Below are 26,468 nucleotides of genomic sequence, written 5' to 3' on the forward strand. Positions count from 1 at the left end.
AATTGCTAATTTAGAGTCTAAATTTTCTGTCTTTAATGCATATACTTAAAAATACTTCTGTAGCATATATATAGCTAATGGAGACTAGATCTAAACAGTGTTATAGATTTCTAAGCAACTTTTAAAAAATCATAAATACAAAGAATTATAAAATCCTTTAATATAAGTATCTGTGTTTTTTATTTAGTGCTTTTATTTTATATCTATTTGATATTTAGAAGAAATTAAAAGATTAGATAAGTGAGGCAAGCAGGGCATTTTAGTATTTTTTTTTTTTTTTTTTTTTTTTTTTAGACAGAGTCTCACTCTGTTGCCCGGGCTAGAGTGAGTGCCGTGGCGTCAGCCTAACTCACAGCAACCTCACACTCCTGGGCTCAAGCGATCCTCCTGCCTCAGCCTCCCAAGTAGCTGGGACCACAGGCATGCGCCACCATGCCCGGCTAATTTTTTCTATATATTTTTAGTTGTCCAGATCATTTCTTTCTATTTTTTAGTAGAGATGGGGTCTCGCTCTTGCTCAGGCTGGTCTCGAACTCCTGACCTTGAGCGATCCACCCACCTCGGCCTCCCAGAGTGCTAGGATTACAGGCGTGAGCCACCGCGCCTGGCCAGCATTTTAGTATTGTTGGCTATAAAACAATGTTTTTCCTGCTGTGTTTTATAAATATAGTCTCAGTACAAAAAAAACAGAGATTGTTATGAAATATTACCCAGTGTTCCACTTTTCCTTCCACACGTATGGCATTTTCATGTGATAAGATCAAGTTTACAGATTCCTACCTGACTTTCCTACTTGCACACCTCCACTGGCAACTTCTCACAACCACTGCTGGATATACAAGAAACCAGAGGGATTGTTTGCAGAATGACCCGACCTAGGCTTCAGAAAAAGCAAGTGCTAAACAAAACGTGGAGCACATTTAGTCTGAGCAACTGGCCAATCTGGGAGTGTTGGTGGAGAATTAAGAAAGCAGGTCGAAATCCTATGACTCCACGGATGATGCTCCAAACATTTCTGGCTTCTTAGCCAGGACCGACACCACTCTTCGTTCTTCTTTTCATTCCAGCGTGTGTGAGGATGCAGGACTCAACTGCTATGCATTCAGGCTGTGCTCTGCCACTGCACGGTGCACTGCTTTTGTAATGCAAATAGGAGGCACAAAGTGTCTCTTTGATAATGTGCAGTCAGAAGACAAAAAAGCATTCACTGAAACAGTAAAACTAATTCATAAAGCTGAAAGACAATAGGGAAGCATTATGGATTTTTTTGAAGGAAAAAAGTATCCCAGATCAATGTAATTGTCACAGCGTAAGCTATTCATAGTCAGTGCTAAGGGGAAAAGGGCTGCAAGTTTATTTAAAGTGGGAGAAGTTCTTATAGGCAAAAAAATGTATTATATTAAACAAATATCAGTATATTTGGTTAGCGAGTTTCCTAGAGGTCAAATATATAGCTGGTTATTTTAATTTAGATCCACGGTATTCCCTTAGTGCCAAAAACTCAGTAGAAGTTTTAAAAGCATACAGAGATCTAATGGTTAAAAGCCATATGGCAGATTTTTTTTTTTTTTTCCTTTAAAGGAAGTATCTCTCCATCACATACCCAGAGTTTAGCTCAAGGTCAACTTATATTAATGCATTAAACTTAGCTGTGGAGGAGGCAAAAGGCTGGAGGAAAAAGGATAAAAGAAGTTCCGAAATTGTTCTTCCAAGATATTCAGCCAAGCAACAGAACATTGCCTTGATAAGGGTTATATTGGACAGTTGCCATAATTCCTCCTGTTAGATCAGCTCCTCCGGTACCTATTCCCATACCTTTTAAAGTATAGCATGTAACATTTTGCTTGAAAATTGCTTCCACCTCTATTGCTTTGTTATAGCTGTTTTGCAGTTTCGGTATAGAGGCAGTTCTGTGTCACAAGAAATTACTAATCTGAGGCCTGAGAAGGGGCAGCATAGCCTTCCATTATCTCACCAGCAAGCTCTGTACAGGATTATTTTCAAATTTTCTGCTGCCATTACAATGTGCTGTTAGAGTGGCCAAGGCGGTGAGGGAGGGGATGTTATTGAAACTTGGTTACCAGGGTAGATAAGATGAAGTTCATCACCCTCTTGGCATCCACATTCGCAGCCAGGGGTGGAAATTTTGATGAAAGAAGTACATTTGGTCAAAGATATTGTTACGATATAAGGCTGGACGTTTTCCATCTGTACGTACTGAAGAATTTCTCTTTTCCCATTGACACTCATCTGCAAAAGGCTGCTTGATTGTTTCAATAAGTACATTTTCTTCCAATGTACGCTACCTTTGTAAATACTAGATAACCAACGTTAGAACCCCCTCCCATCCCAATCTCAACAAATAACATTGGAATTGTTCAAAGATAACTTTCTTTAGAAAGTCACCGTTTTCTTTCTGTCACTTTCTATTCTTTGTGGCTGGTAAAATGACAGCTCAGACTTAACTTTTACAAAAGCTATTTTTAGATTTTTTTTTTTCAGACATCCTTTAACTATTTCTATTATACAGGACACGTACTCTAGGGATCATTTTATTCTTTGATGGGGTTATTAAGCAATCATTCTATCCCGGCTCAGTATTAGGAGTCACACTGCAGACCCAGAAACACATGAAGAGTGGCAAACAGTTTCTGTTTCAGCAAGAGATTTATACTGGAAAGAAAGAAGTCAGGGTGTCGATTACTGAAATAATGATGATCATTTTGTGAGTTATTCTCCTTAGCTGGGGTTCCACTGCCCACAAGTCACTTAGTTTTCCTTTGAGGACAGCATCTCTTCTCTCCCCAGCCCAAACAGCCTAATACACGTGTGCAGGTTTAATGCTGGTGGGGAGGGGCCCCCTTCACCCGTACATAATCACTGTTTTATGGCTCGCACTCATTCCTGAGGTGTTAATGCAGATCAAATGGGAAACACTCGAGAAAGAACCCTTGCAGCTACTGCATTGCCTAGCTCTCCCCTCTCAATCGTTAATTCTTATTGTAAGATCTAAAGGTAATTTTGTTTGCTCTCTTAATGTGTTGCAGTTCTCCCAGTGGCCCTTGCATATCCTTTCTCAAATTCCCATTTTGATCAATTGTTTGCAAATAATTAAGCTTTTAAGAGATAATGGCATGAGGCTAATGTACACAACAAAAGCAAGGTCTCCCTTACTGTCTGTGGGACTGTGGTCAAATTTGCTTTGATATCCCAAAGTGATTAGGTTGATTGGTATATATGGGAAGCGCAATCTGTCTTTCCTTCACAAGAACCTACTGATCTTTCTTAAACTAGTGTCCTTGTCATTGAGATTCAGTAACAGTGGTGTAGGCCCTTAGTTGCAATGGTTTGAAATGAATTTTCCGTTTTCTCCCTAAAATGGCACTTCTCTCTTTTGCACAATGACTTCTGCCTGTGCCCATGGCCTGGCCTCACTATGCAACAGGGAAAGCAACAGGGCTTTGAATGCTTTTCCAGCAGCCTTGCCTGTGGCATGTTGGGTTTTTATCAAGTCATTTTTTTAAGTCTACAAAGGAATCACTCATACTGTCCACAAAAACCTTATCTAGTAAAGATGCACAGGATTTAAGATATTTAAACATATTGGGTTTCTGTTTAAAAGACTACTTCTTTGTGAATTTTTGGCTGACTAAGGATTAGCTACATGAAGTCATGGCTTTCATGTGATTCTAGCAATTGTACATTTTTTCAGGGAATTGAAAGTTTGTGGAACACCAAGGCCAAGAACTATGAGAAAATGAAAAACATACAGTTGACCTACCATAGACAAGGGTTTAGAAATTCTGTTGATACCTTTTTCACCTCTTAAAAATGGCTAGATTATTGTGACATTTAATTTTGTCCAGACTCATTCATTTCTATTTTAAAAAAATATATCCCGAACAACTGAAAATTGCTTAATGGAGACTGAGTGCTGAGTCTCCATAGCTTGAGGCTGCCTAGCTATTATGCTGCGTGAAATTAGACACAGTTTGTTCCAATTACTCAAAATCGGATCACATGAAAAGTGACAGAGGAAAAAAAGGGTAGAACTTTCTCATTTTATGATATTTAAATTATGAAATCAGAAACTACGTGATGGGAAGAAACACTGAAATTTGTACTGAAATTTTGAGGGCCATATTACTGCTCTTTGAAGCTATAATATTTCAGGTAATTTTAGTGATCCAAAGAGAATTTTCCTGACACTACTTGCATAAATAAAATATGAACTACATTTGCTTTATAAGAATGTATATAAAACTTGCTCACCAACAGGCATGCAAAAATACTCTTGGAAACACAGGACAAATAAATTACTGTGACAATTCTCAATTTTCAAAGTAACTAAAGATAAATGGCATAAATATTAATTTTCAACCAGTTCTGGTGATAACATTAAGACACAACTAACAAGACACAGCAAAGGTGTTGCCATCCAGCTACACAGAAGAGGGACTATTGACATATTTATTAATTCTATTAAAAATCACTGAAAGAGATTTCCATAGGACTTGGAAAACTGTAAGCAAATAATATGACAGAAAATGTTATAAATTGGAAGCTGCTTGTGTACATCAGTCTATAACTTTATACGGCAAATAGTGCCAACAACTGGATATTAAAATTTGCATGTTTCAAAATTGAGCTTACATTCTGGTTGGGTAATACTGTGAGAGCTGCTAGTCTAGGTAATCTTTAACTTCAATGGATCCTATAACTCTGGATGACAAAATCGAGGATAAGAAAAGGTATCACTTGTTCAAAGTCCCATAGTTAATGAGTGGCAGCATAATTTATACAATCTAAAAGGGTCACATATATTATGTACTAGTGTAGACATGGAGCTATGGTATATGAAACCATAATTCAGTGTTCTGTTCATAGGATAAGAGATTCATTTGGTTTATATTGTGTGGCAAACCTTTATACAGTGGGAGTTATGTTTTAAACCTTAGGACAATGGATTGCTGTTGGCTTAGGATTCAATCATGAGATTTTGGCTGCAGTGGCTGGCATTATGTTGAGTAGAGTCATTGTCATCTATGATCTTAGCTTATTGTGAGGTTTGTATATTTTTATTTGAAGAGAGTGGGTTGAAATCACTTTCAGGAATGAAGCAAAGAAAGTAGTGTCATGGATCTCAAATTGCATTGTTGATACTTTCTGTGGGCTTTGAACAAAATTTATTACACATTTTGATGTTGCATCTGGGTGGAGAGTATCCATTTGTCGTAGCAAGTTATGGCCATTCCTTTGTCACACAAATATTTCGTGATTTTCTGTTATATACCAGTCTGGGTTTTGAGGATGGCGAACAAGAAAGGCCAGGAGTTCAGAGTTGGTAGATGAGCGAGAAGAGATTCACCAGCAAGGAAACAGATAATTAAAACAGGTGTTTCAGAGAGTGATGCTTGCTATTAGGGACATAGAAGAAGATTGATATGAAAGTGAACAAGAGGGGGAGAGGGGTAAAGCTGGACTTTTTAGTTGAGACCTGAAAGTGACATTGGAGCAGGAGCCTGAGTGTTAGGAAAAGACCTGGGAAGTTAGAAGAACAGAAAGAAAGAAGGTGTGACTAGGCGGAGGGGTGGGATGAAGGTGGGAAGAAGGCGAGCAAATCAGAGAGGTCTGCAGGGCTGAGTGGTGGCCGGCCTTGCAGGCTATGGTGAGCAGCCAGCAGGTTTTCAAACAGGGGACGTCAATGGGGATTATGAAAGGCATTGGCCACATCCCTCAGTCATGGGGAGGCTTAGCCACTGCAAGGGAAGCAGGAAATATCACTGAGACATGTCTGCCACTGACCGTCCCTTCCCCTGGCCGGTTTCCTCACCTATAAAACAGGAGGGATGATAGATTCCATTTATGTCACTCAAAGGGATATAATGGGGATTAATTGCCATCCTGTCTGTAATATACTTGGAGCTCTTTAGAGAAAGGCACTATATTCCATGAAAGCAAAGCTTTATTCTAATTGTGTATTTATTGATTAAGTGACAATCATAGACAATGCTTATGGGAAAAATTGCTGGATCTCTGCTCTCCACAAACGAATCCCATGTGTATAGATATAAAACATATTTAAACTTACATATGCAAGCACTGAAGTGGTCATTAACAAGCCTTTTTAGAATCTAATCAGACATTATTAATTAAATTAAAAGGTATGTTAATTGGTATTCAATAGACCAAAATTTAGTTTCAATGGCATAGATAGTTAAATTAAGGGTTGGGGGTGCCCTTTCCCATTTGTAATAGAATAGAAGGTTGACCCCCAGAACAATTTTATCTTGGGAGAATTTATCAGGAAGCAGTGTTTCAAGCTAGCCAGGGTCTCTATAGATAGAAACCACATCCTTAGCCCCTCTCCCAGGCTTTAGAAATACGTATTTCAAATTTAGATATTTTTTATTATTGAACAAAAGGTGTTTGCGCCAAAACCAATTTCAGTAGAATTCCAAACATTCTTACAAGAAGGTATGAATTTCATTTTATTATCTAATCCTATAATACTTTTTATCCACTTTAGCTCTTAAGGAACATAGCTGGGCTTGTTCTTAGCATGCAAAATATGCCGGTCTTTGACCTTATATTGGAATGTATTCAGAATCTCAGTATGTATTGACATTCAGATATGGAAACCAACTTTGGTTGAATTTTGTTTGTGCTTTTCTGAGGAGCTAAAATGAATAGTGGTTTTAAAAAAATACGCCCACTTTAGTTCTGATACTTGGATCCGGCAATATGGTGTTTTGGTGGGAGAATGTTGCACTTAACTACTGGGGACCTCAGCTGAGCTCGTTGGTCCAAATAGGTCAGCTGTAGAAGTCCATGGTTCAGTGAAAATATTAAGTTGGGATAATATACTTTTAGATGGTAAAAAAAGACAAAATGGCTTGTCCTTATTTTAATCCTATAAAATACAGTGGAGATCATACTAAACTTTATGTTTGCAACAAATAAACCTGTTAAAGGATAAACTTAGTATCAAGGTTCTGCAAGTATCCTAAGTAGCTATTTATACACTTCACTAATCTTTGTAATTGGCTTGTCTTTTACTGCCATTAATTAGATGATGTAGTATTCCATTAATAAGAGTGACACACCTCAGCATTTTTACCTTTAATTATAGACTTCGCTAGACACTTAGGCTATTGACAAAATGGCCTAAATGTTGCCTGATGTGCACATACCTTTTTTGTTCTCTTTCAGCACCCTTACCCTTCTGAAGAACAGAAAAAGCAGTTGGCACAAGACACGGGACTCACCATCCTTCAAGTGAACAATTGGTAAGTAATTTGGCTTTGTATTTACACACAATCTGTTTCCCCCTCTGGCAACCTGCAGCTAATGTTTTGCATTAAGAAGACACACCCAGTCGCTGCTGCTTTCCCTGGTGGCTTGTTGATCCAAAGGTGAAAACAAACTGTTGACTGATATGGGAGAACGCTTGGTGGTATGGAAAATAAAACATTGTATTGCTTTCCACTTCCTTTATAAATTGACAAATTTTATTCAGAGTATAAGTATGTGTGTTTAATTCACATTCACTGTGGCTCTGTAAATGTGTTCCTCTCTATGGTGGTTTTTTTTCCCCTTCAGGATAATCTATAGAGTGCTATCATCCTATTTTCTATGAAACAAGAAAATCCACCATCACATATCGGTCAGGTTTTAAATTCATTGAATAACTACATTCAGTTAGATTTTGTTAGGGTTATGCATTCATGGATTGCCTCCCCTTTCCTCTTATCTCCTGAATTCTGAAACGGAGAAATTATTTATGTTTCTACTTTGAAGCTATTCCAAACCTGATGTATCTCGGGACTGTGGAAGACTGTTTCCAAATAAAGTGTAAATTCCTGATTTGGGGCAAAGCTGAGATTATGTACCAAGTACCAGCCTACAATATTCTGACTTAATGTACAGCAGTGTGGCAACGAGGCTTTGAGAAAGTATGATTTATTACCCTTTGTGAATGTGCTGAAAGCCAGCTTTCATATAATCACCGAGGGCTAGTGTCATATTTGAAGGGTATCGAAATCCAATATCCTCTAAAACTAAGTGTATCTAATTAATTGTCCTAATATTTTTAGATTAGTGTTTATGATGGGGAAACCTTATCCTCTTTGAAGTAAAATCCAGAAAAGGCCCAAAGCCTGGTTGGAGGGAAGGGGAGAACTGGGAATGCCAGTTTGCAGACAGAAGTATTTCTTTCTGTTTAATAAGTGTCAAAGATTAATATTACAGAATCTCTGATTACATGGCCTAATCCATTTTGGTGAATAAATTTGTTCTTGATGTCTATTGCACCTACATTAACAGACCCTTCTCCGTTAGAGAGTCTGGGAGCCTTTGGGAGAGATTTCAGATATATTAAACCCCATTACAGAAAATGTAATTTCTGTCAATATAATCCCATGTATTCTTCAATTTAGTATTTTAGAGATAACAAGCTACTTACAATATATTTGCCTTTGGAGGATTAATTTACAAAGTGCACTATCTGCAAGACACAGACAGACTCACATAAGCATTGCTTGTAAGGGTTATCAATTTCTGTGACCTTACCACAGCCTTGAGAGATCAATTTTTGCAGCCCTTTTAGTTAGTGGATAGGGAACCAACCAAAGGCATACTACATCTAAATGTGTTACTACAAGTTATGTCGCTGCCGAGGTTTTCTGTTTGCCTATTTTACCGGCTATAGTATCTTAATTTTCAAGACTCATAATACTACATATTTGAACTTAGTCTTTCAAATGGTTCTGGACTAAATTATAGGGGAGATCATCAATTTTGCATACACTCCTAAATTCATATATGCATATTTTTAAGCTTAAACTGATGGTGAGGCAGTTTTAATGCAATGGAGGCTGAACAAATGTCACATTTCCCTGGGAAATGTTCCCATTTGAGGGCAAAGAAGTAAGCAGGGTGAGCTCTGTAAAGAATGCAAAAACACTGCCATTCAAGTAATCTATCATACATGCCATCTCTCTTCCTCCTCCGTGTTGCTAGCAAACTCCATGTGTAAACATAGTTGCCAGTGAACAATTCCAATACAAGTTGCTTCCTATGGGTTGACATCCTTATGGAATATTTCCTGTGAATGCAGGGACAGGAAGGCATCCTGTGACTTCAAGCAATATACTTACACTCGTTTCTCTAGACTCTGTGCACCATCTCTACTGGAGAGAAACAGTTCTTACTCAGGGATCACAATTCGACCCCCTCAGTTTTGTAACTAGAAGGAAGAAAAAGGATGTTTTAAAAAGTTATAACTAATACTATAAAATAGTTTTTCAAAGTATATGTAGACTTTACCCTAAACTTCACATTGCTATTCAATCCTGAACAGGTATATAACTTAAAAATCACTTTTAGTTCATTATCTGGGACATAAACACAACTCTATGTTTGACTTTCACTTTGTGCAGTAAGTGTGTTCTCTCTATTTTATAGGGAGTTAGAAGTGGCTTTTGCTGGCATCTCAATGCTTTGCAATAGGCAATTGTCAACTGTAAGGAACTTTACTCTAGAAAATGTCCCTCAAGTAACTGAAAGTTGTAAGAGAAATTGTTTTTCTTCAATTTGATAAGTAATGACATTCTCATGTTTGATTTCAGTTTTTAATGGTTTATTAATTTTTATTTAAAGCTTCTTTCAAGAAACTGATAATAGACTTATTTTTCTTTAGGCTTTAAGTAGGAAATATGATGCAAACATGGGGAACTCCAGATGGCACAGTTTTAAAGCTAAAGATGTCAGAGAATCTTAAACTGTGATGTATTTGAAGACTAAAAGCAGAGTAATTATGGATTGGTTTTCTTTATGACTTGATTGTAATGAAAAAAAATTACATGAAGCTTTTCGAGAGGTTGTAAACATCTGCCCAAGCTATTTCCTTCTAGAAATAATAATTTTTAAAATATCATCATTAATATTTTTGCATTTCCCCTTCACTTCTTTAGCCCCAACTTTTAAACATTTGTGTCTTCCTTCTTGGATTTCTTAAAACTTGTTAATACACATGTAGATTTCTGTGTGAACCATGAGTCACTGTTGAAGAGATTTAGTAAAACGCTAAAGGGCAGGTTGGGTGCAGATCAGTCATGATTATTGGCAGCAACATAATGTATAGAAATATACAATATGTAAGTGAAAAGTATAAACTCATGTCTAGTTGTTAGCTTGTCATGGAAATCCTGGCTGATGCAGTTTTAAGTTATGTTTCTACTGAAAAATGAGACAAGAAGTTCTGCACATGGTAATGGTTCTTTCACTTCATCACTGAACTAATGTTATACTTCTCTAGTTGACATAAGTGATATATACTACCTGCCTTCGCTAACTAAGGCTAAAATAGGGACTTGAGGGGAGAGGGGAAAAAGAGAGAATTTAAGTGTAAAACAACAAGACACATTTGCTTAATTAAGAGAAAATTTGGAGTAAAAGAAATAATTGTGATAACTCTTATATTTGGTCTACTTTATCAGAATAAAAACAGAGAAGGAATCTTAAAATGGTTGCCATTAGTACTTATAGCATTTGGGCTCTGAGATAGAATGTGAAATTTATTAGATATGACATTATAGGCCAAGTCCATGCTGATACATTTTTTGAGAATTGAGGCAATTATGTAAATAATTTGGTTCAAAATATTTCTACATAAATTATCTCTAAGTATTTGAAATAACTGCATGTTTTTTAAAAATCAACTTCTGTAACTAGTTGCCTAAATATTTCAATCCAGTGTGTTGTGGTAAATTTAGATTTAAGGCATGATCATTTTCAAAATATAATATGCACCATAGATTTATATATTATCCTTCCTCTGCTCTCTCACTCCCAATTGTAATTTTATTCAAAAATGATAAATAATAGCATTAGGGGCTTTTGTCTTTTTGCTTTTTTTAATTGTTATTGTGGTTGTGACAAATACCTCTGCTCTATCAGCAGTGCAAACATTTTTTAATATGCTGAACGTTTTGGTCATTTAAGCAGAAACATCTTAAATTTTGGGATTAGATGATTACTTAGGTCTTTAAATATTTAGGTAGAACTTTAAATAAAACACAACACACATACACAAACACCAAGTCAATACTTGTTTCCTTTTTCTCCTGAAGAGACCAAGTTTATTTTTTTTATATGGAAAATGTGAGTGTGGAATGGTCAAATAAAACCCCCTTTTATATCTTCACACCAATGTTGCAGACCTGGGAATTCCCTGTGATGAAAACTTACACCTTGTGATTGTATCCGACTTACTGGCTGCCCTAGACGCATCCTGCCTCAGCAGAGTTTTGGCCAGGTGTATATTGAATACATTTTACAGTTTCTTTGTTTTACTACTCCTCATCCAAGCACTTTCCTGTTAAGGCCTGATATTAAATGATTATCCCTTTACACTCTGAGAAGGCCATAGGGGTTTTAGTTGCAAAATATATAGTATATGTGAAATACAGTATGTGTGTGGAGAGAAAACTCACTCTTCATCAACAGGATATGTAAAATTCCAGGTAGCATCCCAATATCCGAGGTGACACAGTGTGGAACTACTGCACTGTACGGTTCTCAGATTTAGTGCAGATTTTCCTAGTTACTTCATTTATTGCCTTCAAAACTGCAAAGCATTCAGGCATCACTTCCCCTTTATTACTAGTGAGGAAAAAAGTATGTTATCCTTAGAGATTTATGCCACTGGCAGGTAAAAATGTAAACTTATTTTTTGAAAATAGGATCTTTTTTATTATAATAAACAGATTCAACTGTTAAAGGTCATGCTTCTCTCTGACTTATGGGAATAATGTAGCAAATACTTTTATAAGCAATCAAAGATTCGATAAATATAGGTACCTGTTTAGATGTAAATGTTAAAACGTTCACAAATGATCCTTTCAACTTCCGTGATCTAAAAATCAATAGAGGTCATAGGGTTTCAGAGAATTGTTCTGCTTTTTCTTCCAACATAATTTAATAATACATTTTACAGATGTTGTTTAAATATTAGACATAGATTGTTTTATCAATAAAGCTAAGCAGAGGCATGACACAAAAGCAAGGAAAACATATGTAAAAAAAAAAAAGAAAAAAGCAGCTCAGGATGTAAGAAGCAGTGGGTCACTTGTTTGCTACTCAACTACAAAATAAAAGTGTAGCCTGTATAGTGAATTTCCTTGTCTGGGAATCACCTAGGGATGGAACAACTTCATACACAAAAAGTAATTTTATTAAGCAGGTGTTTTAACTTTTTCCTTTGAGAATTTAAGTGTAACCTACATTTAAAATAGACTTCCTAATTGATCAGTAGAGTAACAGGTGCAGTATTTTAAAAAGAAGAAGGAGAAATATAAATAGAATAACTCCCCAGAACATTGCAGAATGGGTTGTTGTTCTTCAAGCCTCAGTTAATTGCTATGCTTTTCACCTTGAGTGTCAATTCTAATAATATTACCTTTACAGGCGCTTACTCTGGGCTTAGATTATAGCAATCAGTAATACTCGCTAGATAAAATACTGTCTAGTTGCTCATAAGAAAATATTGAAATCAGTCAAAAAATGTTTAGCTTGCATATTGCCTGAGACAGAGCTGGCAGGGTGCCAGACAGGCAGGGTATTATTAGGAAAGCTGAGCAAATAGCTCGCAGGGAAGAGAGCTGCGAATTTAGAAACCTTCAGGTATCGTCATGTCAGGAAGTCTTAGGAGTTCAACACAGACACTGCTTTTTTCTGCAGACTTAAAAAATTTCCAACAAACAATCCTCTTTGAAAATGACTCTGCAGCCTATTAAGTATACTTTGTTGTAAGTTTTACACCGTAAGTTTACTCAGAGCTTTTCCCCACTGAGTAAAATCCCGTTGTTAATACTGTTAAAGATGGAAACCCCTTATGTAGGGGTAGATGTTGGCCCACTGAGCTGAATGGAAAACACTGCGCCTTCTACCATGGGACCTTTAGTCTAGGTGAGAAGAGAAACAGGAAGGTCTGGGATGTAGGAAGGTGGATTTGAAAGTCCAAACATTGTTTTGTGTAACCGCTATTTCTCCTCCAGCCGGCATTCGAAGGCAGAGCTTTTCAGGACAAGATGCTTGCGTGATGCCTGAAGCTGAGAGCTGGTGCAACCTGAGGAAGTATTTCAGGACCACTCAGGGCTGGGGTTCAAGTGAGGCTCAGAGCTGAGTGAGTTGGGATTTATCCAGCACGGATCCAGTGTTTCCGAATATCTGTGATTCCTTTCAAGGCAGTTAAACCAGTGGCTTGGAGGTTGACTTTGAATATGGCGGTTAGGTTGGCATGACTTGTTGCAGGTCCTAATTAAACCAGACTTGTTGTTTTGAGGGTCTCAGCACACGTATCTGGTCAGAGAAATGTAAAAAACAACCTACGTGTCATGCAACCCGATGGAGCAGGACTCGACTCCCATTTCCTTGGGGAGAGCATGGGACGTGAGGGGCTGAGAGGAATTATGGTCAAAGGGGAAGACCTTGGCTACATCCACAGGTGGCTAAGGAACAAATTGTCCTGTAATCCTCCTCACAACATAAAATTTACACAAGGCAAGTAGGGGAGGAAATATGCAGGGAAGGGACACTGGAATCAAAACATTTCATCTCTTGTCCACACTCCTTACCAGTTAGATGTGTGTCCTTGCTCAAGTCACTTTCTCTCCATGGGTGACAGCTTCCTCTGGTTTAAAATGGACAGGTAGGACTAATTAATCAGGACTCTAAGGACTTTTCCAGCTCTAATAATCTAGACTGTATAATAACGGGAATCAAAGAGAAGCAAGGCGAATGTTCTGAAACTGACTCGCATCCCAGCTCTACCCTAGGAGTGGAAAAAAACCACTTTGATAAAGAGACAAACAGGAGAATTAATTAAAAAGTTGTTACTTTTCCTCATCTTAAATAAGCAAATCAAACACTGTAAAATAAAAACTAGATGAAATTAAACATTATCGCAAGACATGAAAAGGATGTGTGCTGTCATTTTAGGGTTCGTAATAAAGATAAATCAGTTGTTTTTAGCAGTGTGCTATGTTTGAGTCTGTGAAGGGCATGACAGATAATAGGCTTGAAATTTCTGAAGTTATTGTACAGCAAAATTTGTTTTTTCCTCAGGCATTCAATCTTTTTCTCTAGTAATTTTGTACATGACAAACTTTTTAGTGGGTGCATTAATAATCTATAAGTAATGAGTTGTCAGGTGTCAGTTAGATAAGATTAAAAGACTGTTTAAGCATTATCCATTTGCTTCTTTGCATGAGTTTTATAGGTCAGGAGAAATAACTTTTTGAATTGTGGTTGTGTGTACGTGGGTTCTTTTTTTTTCCTTCTCTCTCTTTCATTTGGCTCCGGTCCGGGTATACGTGGAAGAACTGTATTACATTACATAAATCCTGCATGTAGGAGCAGATTTGAAACTCACACTATGTGAATCAAGGGGACAAATGTCTCAGCTGTCTTCTGTAAATGTATTTTAGTTTTTAAAATGTTACTCTTTGTCTTCTCAAAGGAAACTTTGTGAAGGGAAACAGACTCACCTAAGAGGGGCATTGAAGCTTTAGACATTAGTACTTTCCTAGCAAGTCAGGTTTAGGTCTATTCTTGTCAAATCTGTCTTAAGTGTGTTTACATACAGTTTGCCTTTCTGGTATTTTCTGCTTGCACAGACCTGATCTCCACCTATTTTGTGTCAACAGTTGCTGAGGCTGGTGTTGGGTGATTAACCATTAAGCACTGAAGCCCTGAGCTGTGCCCAGAGAGACCCTCTCTCTGCTCTCACTTACATCACCATCTTGCTTCAGGCTGTGCCTACAGAAAACAAACAGCATTTTTGAGTGGTTAAAAAGTCAGCCTGAAATATTAAAAAATGGGGCAAATGTGGCCTCCTTGTTGAATAAAATAGTTTTCTTAAAAATGGAGCACAGCCAGGGGCTCCGGGGAAGGGAGTGTTTCTGAGGGCAAACGTTGCCTCGGATCCGGTCTGCAACACTGTGGTGTGTGCATGCTCTGGAGCTTTGTGTAGACGCTATGTAGGACTATGTTCTGCTTCATTTTTAATGTTTAAGGGGAAAGAAGACATCAAAAACAAAACAAAAAAAACAGCCCAACAACATGTATGCTTGCAACTTTGGCAGACACAGGGCTCTAGCAGCCAGTGTGCTCATAATCATTTACACTTTCCTGACTATTGTATTTCCATTCTTACAAACCTTTAAGCCTGACTCATTCATATGAAAAATAATTAACTCTATCCGTGCTCTTGACACCTGAACAATCACAAATAAACAAAAACCTGTAATCTGTTCCAACATCCTTGAGGGTTCTCTTTTCCTTTTCACCCTCTTAAATAACAAATGCCTCACAAGATTAGATCCTATCACTGAAGAAGGGAAAAAATATTGCCTTTCTCAAATGCATTAACTCTTTCAGGCCCACGGTGGGGGTGGATTATTGGTCTTGGTTTCTCCATGTAACTTATCGTAAAAATAAATTTCCTGTCATTGGTAATATTTGGCTTAATACTGATGAAGCCTCTTTTTCCCAAAAATATTATATTGCCTAGGAATAGAAGTTAATGTACCATATGATTTATAATATGTATAAATATATAAAATACATACATAAAAATACACACTTTTTTTTTTTTTTTTTGAGACGGAGTCTGGCTCTGTTGCCCAGGCTAGAGTGCCGTGGCGTCAGCCTAGCTCACAGCAACCTCAAACTCCTGGGCTCAAGAGATCCTCCTGCCTCAGCCTCCCTAGTAGCTGGGACTACAAGCATGTGCCACCATGCCCGGCTAATTTTTTCTATATATATATTTTTTGGGTTGTCCAGATCATTTCTTTTTATTTTTTAGTAGAGACGGGGTCTCGCTCTTGTTCAGGCTGGTCTCGAACTCCTGATCTTGAGCGATCCACCTGCCTCTGCCTCCCAGAGTCCTAGGATTATAGGCGTGAGCCACCGCGCCCGGCCTAAAAAAAATACATATATTTTAAAGTTTTCAGTATTTTTACTGTAGGATACTGATTGAATGTAAACCAGTAGTTTTGAAGATTGTTGTCTGGTTGAAGGGCTCTATTGGCCTATACTTCTAGAACATCTCTAGTAGACTTTATTGATCCCTGGTTTGGGTCAGAGTTCATATGTACTTGTAAAGGGGAGGGGATAGGGGATGTTGAAAAAACTAATGGAAAGACCCATAAGCGTCCAAAAGATATAAGATCTCAACCCCTCAGCTGGTGACCTGGCAGTACTGCTTACAGCCAGGCAAGTACAGTAGGTCGTGGCAAGGAGTCCTATCCTCAGGGCCAAGTAGGGGCTGGAGGGAGTGGGGGGACCAGAAGAGGCCTATCGGAATCGTTCTGAGTGAATATAGTATCAAAAAGGATATTGAAGATGAAATTTTGTTTTTAGTCATGCTATTTCTTTTGAAATTGCAAATAACAAAGAAATACGAAATTTTTGAAATGTCTCAAAAGGGAGCATGGATTAAGATCTGAAAAACTCTGTGCTACAGAACCATAGAGTAAAAATCCTGGGTGGGAGTTTCTGCATCATCTGACCAATGAGGCTCAGGGCCTTCCAATGTTACATTGCCAATCAGAGGCAGGGATAGGGCTGATTCTTAGTCCAGTGACTCTTCCATTACACCATTGTATGTTTATTTTTAACAGCTTTATTGAGAAATAGTTCACAAACCATACAATTCACCCATTTAAAGTGCACAGTTCAATGGTTTTAGTATGTTCACAGAGTTGTGCAACCATCCCCATAGTAAATTTTAAAATATTTTCACCATCTGAAAAAGAAACCCTCTACCCTTTAGCTATTACCCGTCCATACTTCCAGCTCCCTCTCCTCCAGCTCCTGGCAACCACTGAACTACTTTCTGTCTCTACATTTGTCTATTCTGGACGTTCTGTGAATGTGATCATGTGATATGTGGTCCCTTTGTGCCTGGCTTCTTTCACTTAGCATATTGTTTTCAAGGTTCATCCACATTGTAGCATGTATTATCAGTGCTCCATGCCTTTTTATGGCTGGGCACTGTTCCATTGTATGGATAGAAGATATAAGATACTTAGTTGGTATCAGTTGGTGGGTGTTTGGGTTGTTTCCACCTTTTGCTGCTGTAAACATTTGTGTACAAGTTTTTGTGCCATTGTGTATTTTTGAGAATCATAATGACAGTATCCCGACAAACCCCTGTCTTAGGTTTTATAATTTGTGAAACACTTTTCATAAACATTAACTCATTCAATCATCCCCATTTTATCACCTAAATACTGCTATGATGTCAAAGCTGGTGAGTGGCAGTTTTCCTACCCAGTTCTCATATTCTTCTCACCGGTCATTGCTCTAACTCTCCCTGCCACCTGCCAGTATTTTGACCATCATAATTATGAGTGATGTTGTTAAAGGACAGTCACACTGAAATTCAGCAATTCAGCAGTGAAACACACATTCTCCAAAGTTGCCACAAAGTGACTTAGACAGCCATAGCATTTTTTTCAAAGGAGGTCATTTTATTAGTGTTATTATCTTCATTTGAGATATTTTGTCATATACCTCAATTGAGAAATGTTTGCCTTTTAGTGTAAATGGTTCAATTTGTATTTTAAGAGTCTACAGGTTGCGTATTGACATATATTACATAGAACTTAGGTTTCAAGTCTTACTAATTGAGACAGAAGTTGCAGCAAACTTGCCAATGAATAGATGAAGCCTCCATTCGAGTCAATTCATCTTCATTGTGTCATTCAGTAGTCTAATTTTGTAACCAGAGAAAACTAGAATCGAGCTAAATTTTGAGATATCCTCCTTTGGCATGAGTGAAGACTCCAGGCCCGGGAAGTTTATGGTTGGGGAACGCTTGGGGAGCTGAGGCAACTAAAAGAAAAATCGTAGAGAAAGGAAAGTGCTCAGAGGTACCCCAAGATGGGGCTAGAATTCTATAATACCTTATGTATATGGGGGCTGGTCACCATTCCAACACAACAGGGTTTTAATTAAATTATTTAGGAGAAATTTTCTTTGGAAAAATAGTGCGTATTTGATCATTAGGGTGACTCTACATCCCAATTGTCTGGGACATTCATGGTTTATGTCTTTTGCCCAGCAAAATTATCAGTAATATCTCTTCACTCTTGGAAGTGTGCCAGTTTAGATGATAAATTATCTACTCATCCTATTTGTAATGGAGATTGGCAGAAAACTAGAATTTGCTTTAAATAAATATATTTATTTGGTAGCCTACAAGGGATGTTTAGTTAGATTCAATTTTATTGACTTTTTGTGAAAATGAGCAAATTGGAAATTAAATGACAAATGATTTAGCTATTAAACTAAAGAGAGACACATTTATTCTTTGAAGATATTATTATAACTATTTTAGCTTTTCCATTAGTAGAGGAAGTTGTACTATGTGATCCTAGATTATCCTATTGCTTATACCTTGTGCTAATAATCATTTTAAATCCATATACTTTAAGCAAATCATGATTTTTTTTAGATTTATAAGCTTATACAAACTCAAATTTGGCAAATTGTCACATTTAAGTGAATATTTTATAAATGCTATTTTGATGCCTATGCCTAATGTCTGTGGATGCTAAAGATATTTTTAACTTTTGGGTATTTATTTATTTTTTAATTTTTCAAAAATTTCAGAATATTATGGGGTACAAACATTTTGGTTACATGTAATACCTTTGCCTCACCTAAGCCAGAACTACAGCATGGGTATTTCTTAGGCTACATCTACTGAACTATCCCCAGCATTTATTCCAGTTTGGAACCTAGGGCTTCAGTGATCTAGACTACAGCAGGAAATAGCAAAAAAAATAGAGATCCTACTAAGGGAGCCACCTTTGCTTTGAAGTCAGGTCAGATTACAGGTTTTAGCAAGTCCAGTCTTTTTTCAAAATAAGTTTAGAGTAAAAAAGAAATCATTTCAAAATTTGCTTTCAAGGGAAATTTTCTGTAATGTATACCAAGTGATGGATTATTTGAATGTTATTCCAGTCTCTAGTGTCCAAAACAATACATGGGTTTTATTATTACTTTACATCATCATTGTCAATTAATTAGTGATTTCTTTTCATTAGCTGCTTTGAAGAAAATTTTATATGTAATTAACTTCCTCATGTGTGTTAGACAACTTCAGTTCTTTCTAGAGTAATTTGGCGAATACCCCCATCCACTGCTACAGAAAGGAAACCTTCTCGTACTGCAGATTGATGGGCTTCCTGTGATTTGAACAAATTCCAATATTATGTTTCTTGAGTGGGTGGGGAGGAGAGCCTGTGCTGCCTTCTCCCCTCCTGTCCATTCGCCTCCCACCGCTGTTCTTCACTTCCCCCACCCCCAGGCACACGGATGATGTATGGCAGTCCTGGAGTTGTTGGATCCTGGAGGAGGTTAAGAAAGTAGAGAAAGGTGCCAAAAACATGATTTCATAAGGTTTGACTTGAGATTGAATCAACTTTCTTGAGCGTCTTAAAATCATGTTTCATGAAATTTTATTTCACAAAGAAAGGGAGTATAGAAGGCTTGGATCCTGAAGACCACCGGTTATGGATCGTTAAATCCACTAAGTAAATGTAAATCTAAAATAAAGAATTCCAACAAAAGATTTTAAAGCTGATTCTTTTGTTCAGAAGAACAGAGAGTTATTTGGCAGATAGCTAGAAGTCTTTCCCTGAGGGTTTATAAACAAAACATACCTTAAAAGTTATTTGGAGATGTTAACTTTTAAATAAAATGTAGTAGATATAGTTTTATTTAAATGACTGTGATACAGTCGAAAGAGATGCTACATTGAGGAAATTCATGGAATAGAAAAAGAACAAAATTCTAGAATTCAATAACTACCTTCCTATGTTGAATTTTATACTCGAAGAGTTTTCATAAAGCTTAATTCTAATATTTAAAATATTTATAGAAATTACCTAAATTATATATCAATTATTACATGTACATGTTTATTTTTTAATTGAATGAAGAATAACATATGCAGAAATCACCAGTACTTATAGTTAAGAATGCATGGTGTTATTATTATTATTTAAGCATGTATATAGGTATTCCTAACTATACCTAAATATTAATCAAAGATGACGAAAATTAGCACTTCCTTTAATGGATGGTATAGATGTAGAAGGCATTTCCACTAACATATCCTGCTAGTTAATGAAATCTTCTCTTAATAGTTGATAATTTTAGCTTCTTAGGCATCTAAGGTCTTGTGCAATGACAGTTCTCCATACTTAGACGGGAATCTTCTGAAGCATGTCCACCCCCATCCTGCTAACTCTTCACTTATGCCTACTTGGCAAGAAGCACTATTGAGGTGACTGGAGAGTCATGTCATTGTTTGGAGACGACACCATTGTAATTTTACATGTTGTTTACTGAGTTGGCTGTGGCATGCCAATGTAACCAAATGTGGGCTCCCCTTAATCATCAGGGAATAAGTAGGATGGTAAACACTAAGGAATAGAATTAATTGAGTAAAGGGGAAAATGCCAGTTCTGAAAGTGAGCAAGTAATTTTTTTTTTTTTTTTTTTTTTTTTTTTTACTTTTATCGTATTACAGAGACCCATACAAGGGAGGAAAAGGGCAAAGGTATGTGGAAAATGTTGCCTGTGGAACTGGGAAATTACCTTGTGTTTTGGCTCCTAACAGATGCCCACTATGATTTCCTCACTCCTCTGGGTTCTCACAGAGAGGAAACTAAACTCAGCCATTTAGTTTTGGGGGAAGGGGCCAGGGCAAGGAGTGGAGGAGAAACTAAAGGACAAAGGTCAGTTTCAGAAAGCCGTCCTACCAGATCTTGCTCAGAAAACTATTCAGGTACCCAAAGACTAAGAATGAAAGGAGATAGATGAAATTAGCAAAATGAAAAAAAATAAAAAGTCTAATGATTAAAAAAAAAAAATCTGGGGCAAAGAAAAGAAAGAATAAAGCAAAACTTCTTGTATTTCTTTTTTTGACATAACTCACGGTCACTTCCCATTCTTGTCAGATTCCTATAAAAAATTCAAAATAAAATTCAATGTTTAGACGATCCAGGTCTCATGGTTTTGGAGATTTTGCACCTCTTCCAATCTTCCTCTCCCCCTTATTAAGATTGAGTCCTAAACAAACAACGAAGTAAAAAAGAAATATATCTCTGTTTATTTGGACATGAAGTAAAACTATAAAGTGAATCTATTATTTTCCCTTCCTTTCCTTTGTAAAGCTTCTTGTTTTGAGACGGGAGATAGTTTGGTCACAGAAAGAAATTCTAACTCATGATTCTATGAAAATAAGGAAATATAAAGATTCTTTCTCCAGTTCAGTCTTCTACCACCTATAGGGAACCCAGTTCTTAAAAAGTACTTCACAAAAGAAGATTGTGTTTTCAAAGCAAAATAGGACTTAAAAGAAAAATTCCTTGATGTTTAATATGAAAAGGCAAACAGGACATTTTCCAACCTTAAAGCATACTTAACCAAAAGGTTTACTTTTTTAAAAGGCCAATCTACAGCAAATTTGAATTATATTCTATTAAACCAAGGTGTACAACTATTAATATCTATTTTAATGAGTAAACAAAACTATGTCATGTATTCCTGACATTCCAGATGGGAGTTTTAAGAGATATATTTGGACATTAATTGTAAAATTGCAAATTTTGCTTACATCTTTAAACTAAGAAATTTTTTAAAATGACCCTATCAATATGGGAAAATTCTAAAATTGTGTGTATTTCATGCATACATTTTATCTCAAACTATGTGGCTGTTGGAGAATCTATTTTTTATTTTGCATTCAAATTGGAATTTTGTCATTCTCTTCATGTCTCTTCAAAAACACTATTTTTTCTGTTTTCAAGCTCTTATGTGTTTATACGTAAATACAGATATATATTTGAACACACATACATATATAAGCTTAAGTTAGCTATTTTACTGATGGCTTTTAAGATGACAGTGTTTTAAGAAGGGAATATGTTCATTTAAGTTCACATCAAATCTAAAGGTCTTTTTTTGGTTCGGTGTTTAGAGAATTCTTGATAATTTAGACTCTTCCACAATGAAAAGTAAAGCATTCTGTCACAAAAGCAGGGAGGATGAGACACAAGGTCAAAGGGCATTTTAGAAACAAACAGCTGGACCAGTTTATTTAAACAGATAGAGGGATGGGGGAACTGACCTCAGTTTGACTTATAGTGGGAGGAGCAAGAATGTCATTTTATTACTTTGCCCAGAAGGAAAATGTTTTTGTATCTGAATTCACCCCGAAGCCATCTAAACACATGGCTCTGCTGTATGTAGCATAATTCCAAAGAGAGAGGACATATAAGATAGCCTGGGATGATGATAAAATACACTAAAGAGAATCAAATGTTGAGATGGTTTTAAAATTGAAAAGGTGATGTTGTTTTAAAAAATAAAATGTTTTGCTATTTATTTAGTTATTTTCAGATAAAGATGTCCCCCATGACCCCAGGTAATAATATAAATTGTTCATATAACTTATTATAGGAATTGTAATTTAGTAACATTCTGAGAGATTACTATGTCCTATGGGTATTAATGATATTTCATCATATTCAATTTTTTAAAATTAAATGTATTAAAAGTAAGAAGTTCCAGGTAGACCTACTAATGTGGTCAAACGGTTCATAAAAAGTGATTAGATTTTCTTAAGTTTTCGGAGTTTTTGTTTTGTTTTTCGTTTTTTAATAAAAGGATTCCCACCTTGATAGCCTATGTATGGGTAGCTTACATCTGTGTTATCAATGGTAACAAATAGTTCTTGCCACCAAAAAAGAAGCAAATAGCACCTAGTACCTATGGGCTTAGCTAAGAAGCTGTGGTATAAGAAGCTGTGGTATTTTCGGTGTGCATTTGCTTTCTACAAGGGGCCCAGAGCAGGCCTGGAACACATTTAGTTAGTGTCAGCCACTGCGAACCTTCCGAGGCACACAGACAAAGCTCAGCATCCTAAGCATAGAGTGGTCCAGGTGGTGGATGCACTCAAAATCCTAGAAGCACTCACATTCTAGATGGAACTTTTTAAGAACAATGGATGTTTAGCCTAGGGAGAAGAGGGGAGAAGCCCGTCAGGCATAATGGATGCCTTTAAGTATTTGAAAGGCTATCCCGAGGAAGTAAGATTAGAATTGTTTAAAATACTCCAAGGACTTGTGCTGGTGAAAGGGTGGTACCCACAGTTTGCCTTCTTTATAGATGGAATGGGCTCTCAGGTAAGGTGATGAGTGCTGTATTACAACAGTCCAGCAGGGGCTCCCCATCTCCATGGTGGGGATATTGTAGAGGGAATTCAACTCGGTGGCCAATTTAGGTGACTGTTACAGCCCTTTCCAAACCTGAGGTGTAATTTTTTTTAATGAATCCAGGGGTTTAATAGTCATGGACTCGAATCTGGGTTGGTTATTATGAGTTGGTCCATGGGAATCTGAATATATGCATGTGAAGGAGGTAAGCTTGGGAATATAGATAAATCGAGTCACTGAAACTTTTTTTTTTTTTTTTGGAATAGCCTTATCTTTGTCTATATACATAGGCAGTGCAGCCATCAAAATTCCCAGTCTACAAAATGTTCACAGTCATGCTTATTCTTTGACTAAATATTAGGGTTGCTGCTAGTGGTAACTGGCTCAAAACCAGCTAATTTTTAGATATCTATTTAGTTTGGAATATTCTAGATGGGTGGCACAGTAGTGGCCCTGCTCTCGTCATAGCATTAGAGGGGAAGGTGTTGCTACCATTTGCCAGCTGTGTGTCATTCAGAAAATTATTAACACCATCTTTTTGGTAACATGTGACCTCAAGTCACTTAATTTCCCCGAGCCTAGGTTTCTCATCTGTTAAAAATGGCTCTTCCTAATTTTAGGTAAGTAATAGAACTCATATGCATGAATATTATGTTTTAAAAAGGGGTTGAAAAGAAAGTTAATAGACAGAGTTCCTTCCCTCTGAATCTGTAGATTATGAACAGTACCATAGATAAAGAGATGTTTTTTGCACTCTTACCTATGTTAGTTACTATGAAAATTACTTTTGGTATATGCAGAATATTAATATTAAATAATTTTCTAATTGGTCATGCAGTGAAGGCAGCTAATGAAAAGGCAGATTTTTTTTTCCATTTTAATTGGTTATTTCACATGGTGTTTGTGCTACACCTGTGCTTATAATGAGAATGGAGAATTAATCTAACCTTCTGCTCACATGATTCCAATTTTCATGGTTTATACAAGATAATGATAACCTGATTTGCAACACAGTTTGTTGTAGATCTGTGTTTTAAATATTTTTATTAGCAGTTCAGAAACTTCATATACAAGAACTGATATACAATACATATTGCCAACAAGAGTTAGCACCAACAGTGTACCTTTTAGTTAGATTTCAGTTTTGTTATTTATTTTAATTACTTCTCAGATAATGAAAGAATGTAAGGATACAGGATATTGAGAATCTTAAAATGTTATGAAGTATGCAGTTTTATTTTGAAAATCTGTTCCTGTCTGTTTAATGAGTTGGTTTTTAGGAACCATTTTCCTTCCTGAAGTGGGCAGACTTACAAACTAGAATTCATACTGGACTGTGGATCCTTTAATTATTAATAGTGCATTATTAAACTTTTCATTGTATTTTTTTATGTCCTGCTCTGATTTGATATATTCAAATCTGAGTTGGGAACTAAAAGCAATTTACTATTTCAGAATTTCATATGTCCTCTTCATTTTCTGTATTTCATATGTAATTCTTAATATTATATGCAGTACAAATGGATCTTAGGAGTTAGAATCTCATGAGTATGACTTTGGAGAGCTTATATTAACCAATTTTCTATATTTCAGTGACCAATCATTTTTGGAGGGGCCACGAAAATAATTGTACAAAAAAATCTTAAGACACTTAGAGTGACTTAAATGTCTTAATAAGATGTTTATAAATTTTCAGTACTAGCTGGAGAAAGCAAGATTATAAGTTCAATTACTGTATAGTTGTGACCTCATCTTGACCTCAGACTCTGCATAAAGAGCAAAAAAAAAAAAAAAAAAGCCACCCTAAGAAATCTCTGCAAGGAATGTATTTCTCTGAAGTCCCAAGCAGTGTGAGTTGGTGGTGATAAACTCCAGACATTCTCTCATTTGATGGTGTGCTGCCATCCCAGTTCATTATCTTAATAGTGGGCATTAAAATAGAATTAAGTTTGCAAGAGGTAGGGGAGGTTTTGATAAAAATTGTGAAAAAGAAGTCAGAGAACATAAGATTCAAATGTCACTAATTAGGAGAGGTAACAGATGCCCTCACGAGCATCTCACTGTCTACACCAATTTTCTCCACTTGCAATTGAAAAGAGTGTTGGCTAGTATTGTTTCCTGAAAACTCTTCTAATTCCCCCATGAAAAGATGAAATGGAAGTGTCCAACTGTGGTAAAACAGGCAAACATAAATCAACTCAGAAACCCCAAGCCTGTGTACTCAAAGGTCACTGGGGGTTACAGGTTTTGCTGCATGAGAGCTGCACATAGAGCAGTGGAGAGAACTGAAGCAGTCCCATTTTGCCAAGATCTAGCTTTTACTGAACTGTGATTCATCTTCTCTTCCTCTTCCTTCGCCTTTTTGGTTTTTTTTAAAGGAATAATGATTTGCTGTACTTTCTTGGTTACAGGTTTATTAATGCCCGGAGAAGAATAGTGCAGCCCATGATAGACCAGTCCAACCGAGCAGGCAAGTCCCCCATAGTGACTGTATTCAAGTCACGCAAGCGAAAACCATCCTCAAGCCATTCACCGGGAGGTCCGCTACCTGGTAAATAAACTGGGAGTGAGTACTAGGAGCGCCTGGCAATTAAAATTAAACCAGTTTTGTTTCATAACAACACTAATCAATTTAACACCATTATAAAATGTTTGGAGAAGGTGAAAAAAAAAAGCCAACAGAGAAAAGTAACTCTTAAATCATATGCTCAGTTACAATATTCTTGGTACACATTCAATATATTAATGTTATTTTTTTTCTGAGTTTGCCTTCCCAGCTCTTTCTGCTACTATGACCACTCCCTGGTGCATGGCTTGGTGTGGAATTGCTGTAAACTTTATTACCTGTCAAAAGGGCAAAGAGGTCAGGATCGCTTGTGGGACTCAGTAAAGTTCAAAGACATTCAATGAGGTAGAGCTTTTGTGTGCTTTAATAACCCAAGGCAGCTTACTTCTGAAGCAGCTTTTCATGTACAGTTAAAACATGGGATTCAGGTAGTGGTATAAATACATGGTTCTTATTTCTCAAGCCTTCTCTTGGTAATATCCATCTTCTGGTGTTCAACTTTTTTTTAATAACAGCCTTTTTGTTTTGTTTTTTAATCATGAGCTTAAAATGGCAGTACTTCTATGGGACCCTGCCTTGCAGATCTGAAAATCTAAGAAACATCT

The 26,468-nt window shown here is 36.7% G+C and overlaps 1 protein-coding gene across 2 annotated transcripts in view; it reads left to right on the forward strand.

Moving 5' to 3' along the window:
- The window catches only part of MEIS1 (Meis homeobox 1), a 129,941-nt gene that overhangs the window by 98,915 nt on the left and 4,558 nt on the right, over nt 1–26,468 (forward strand). For both annotated transcript variants that reach the window (XM_012639223.1, XM_012639222.1), the window contains 2 exons: nt 7,213–7,289; nt 25,709–25,767. In XM_012639223.1, the coding sequence (XP_012494677.1) occupies nt 7,213–7,289; nt 25,709–25,767 (136 nt within the window). The remainder of the gene's footprint in view (nt 1–7,212; nt 7,290–25,708; nt 25,768–26,468) is intronic.

Source organism: Propithecus coquereli, unplaced genomic scaffold (genome assembly GCF_000956105.1).
Source record: "Propithecus coquereli isolate 6110/MARCELLA unplaced genomic scaffold, Pcoq_1.0 Scaffold138, whole genome shotgun sequence".
NCBI classification, from domain to species: Eukaryota; Metazoa; Chordata; class Mammalia; order Primates; family Indriidae; genus Propithecus; species Propithecus coquereli.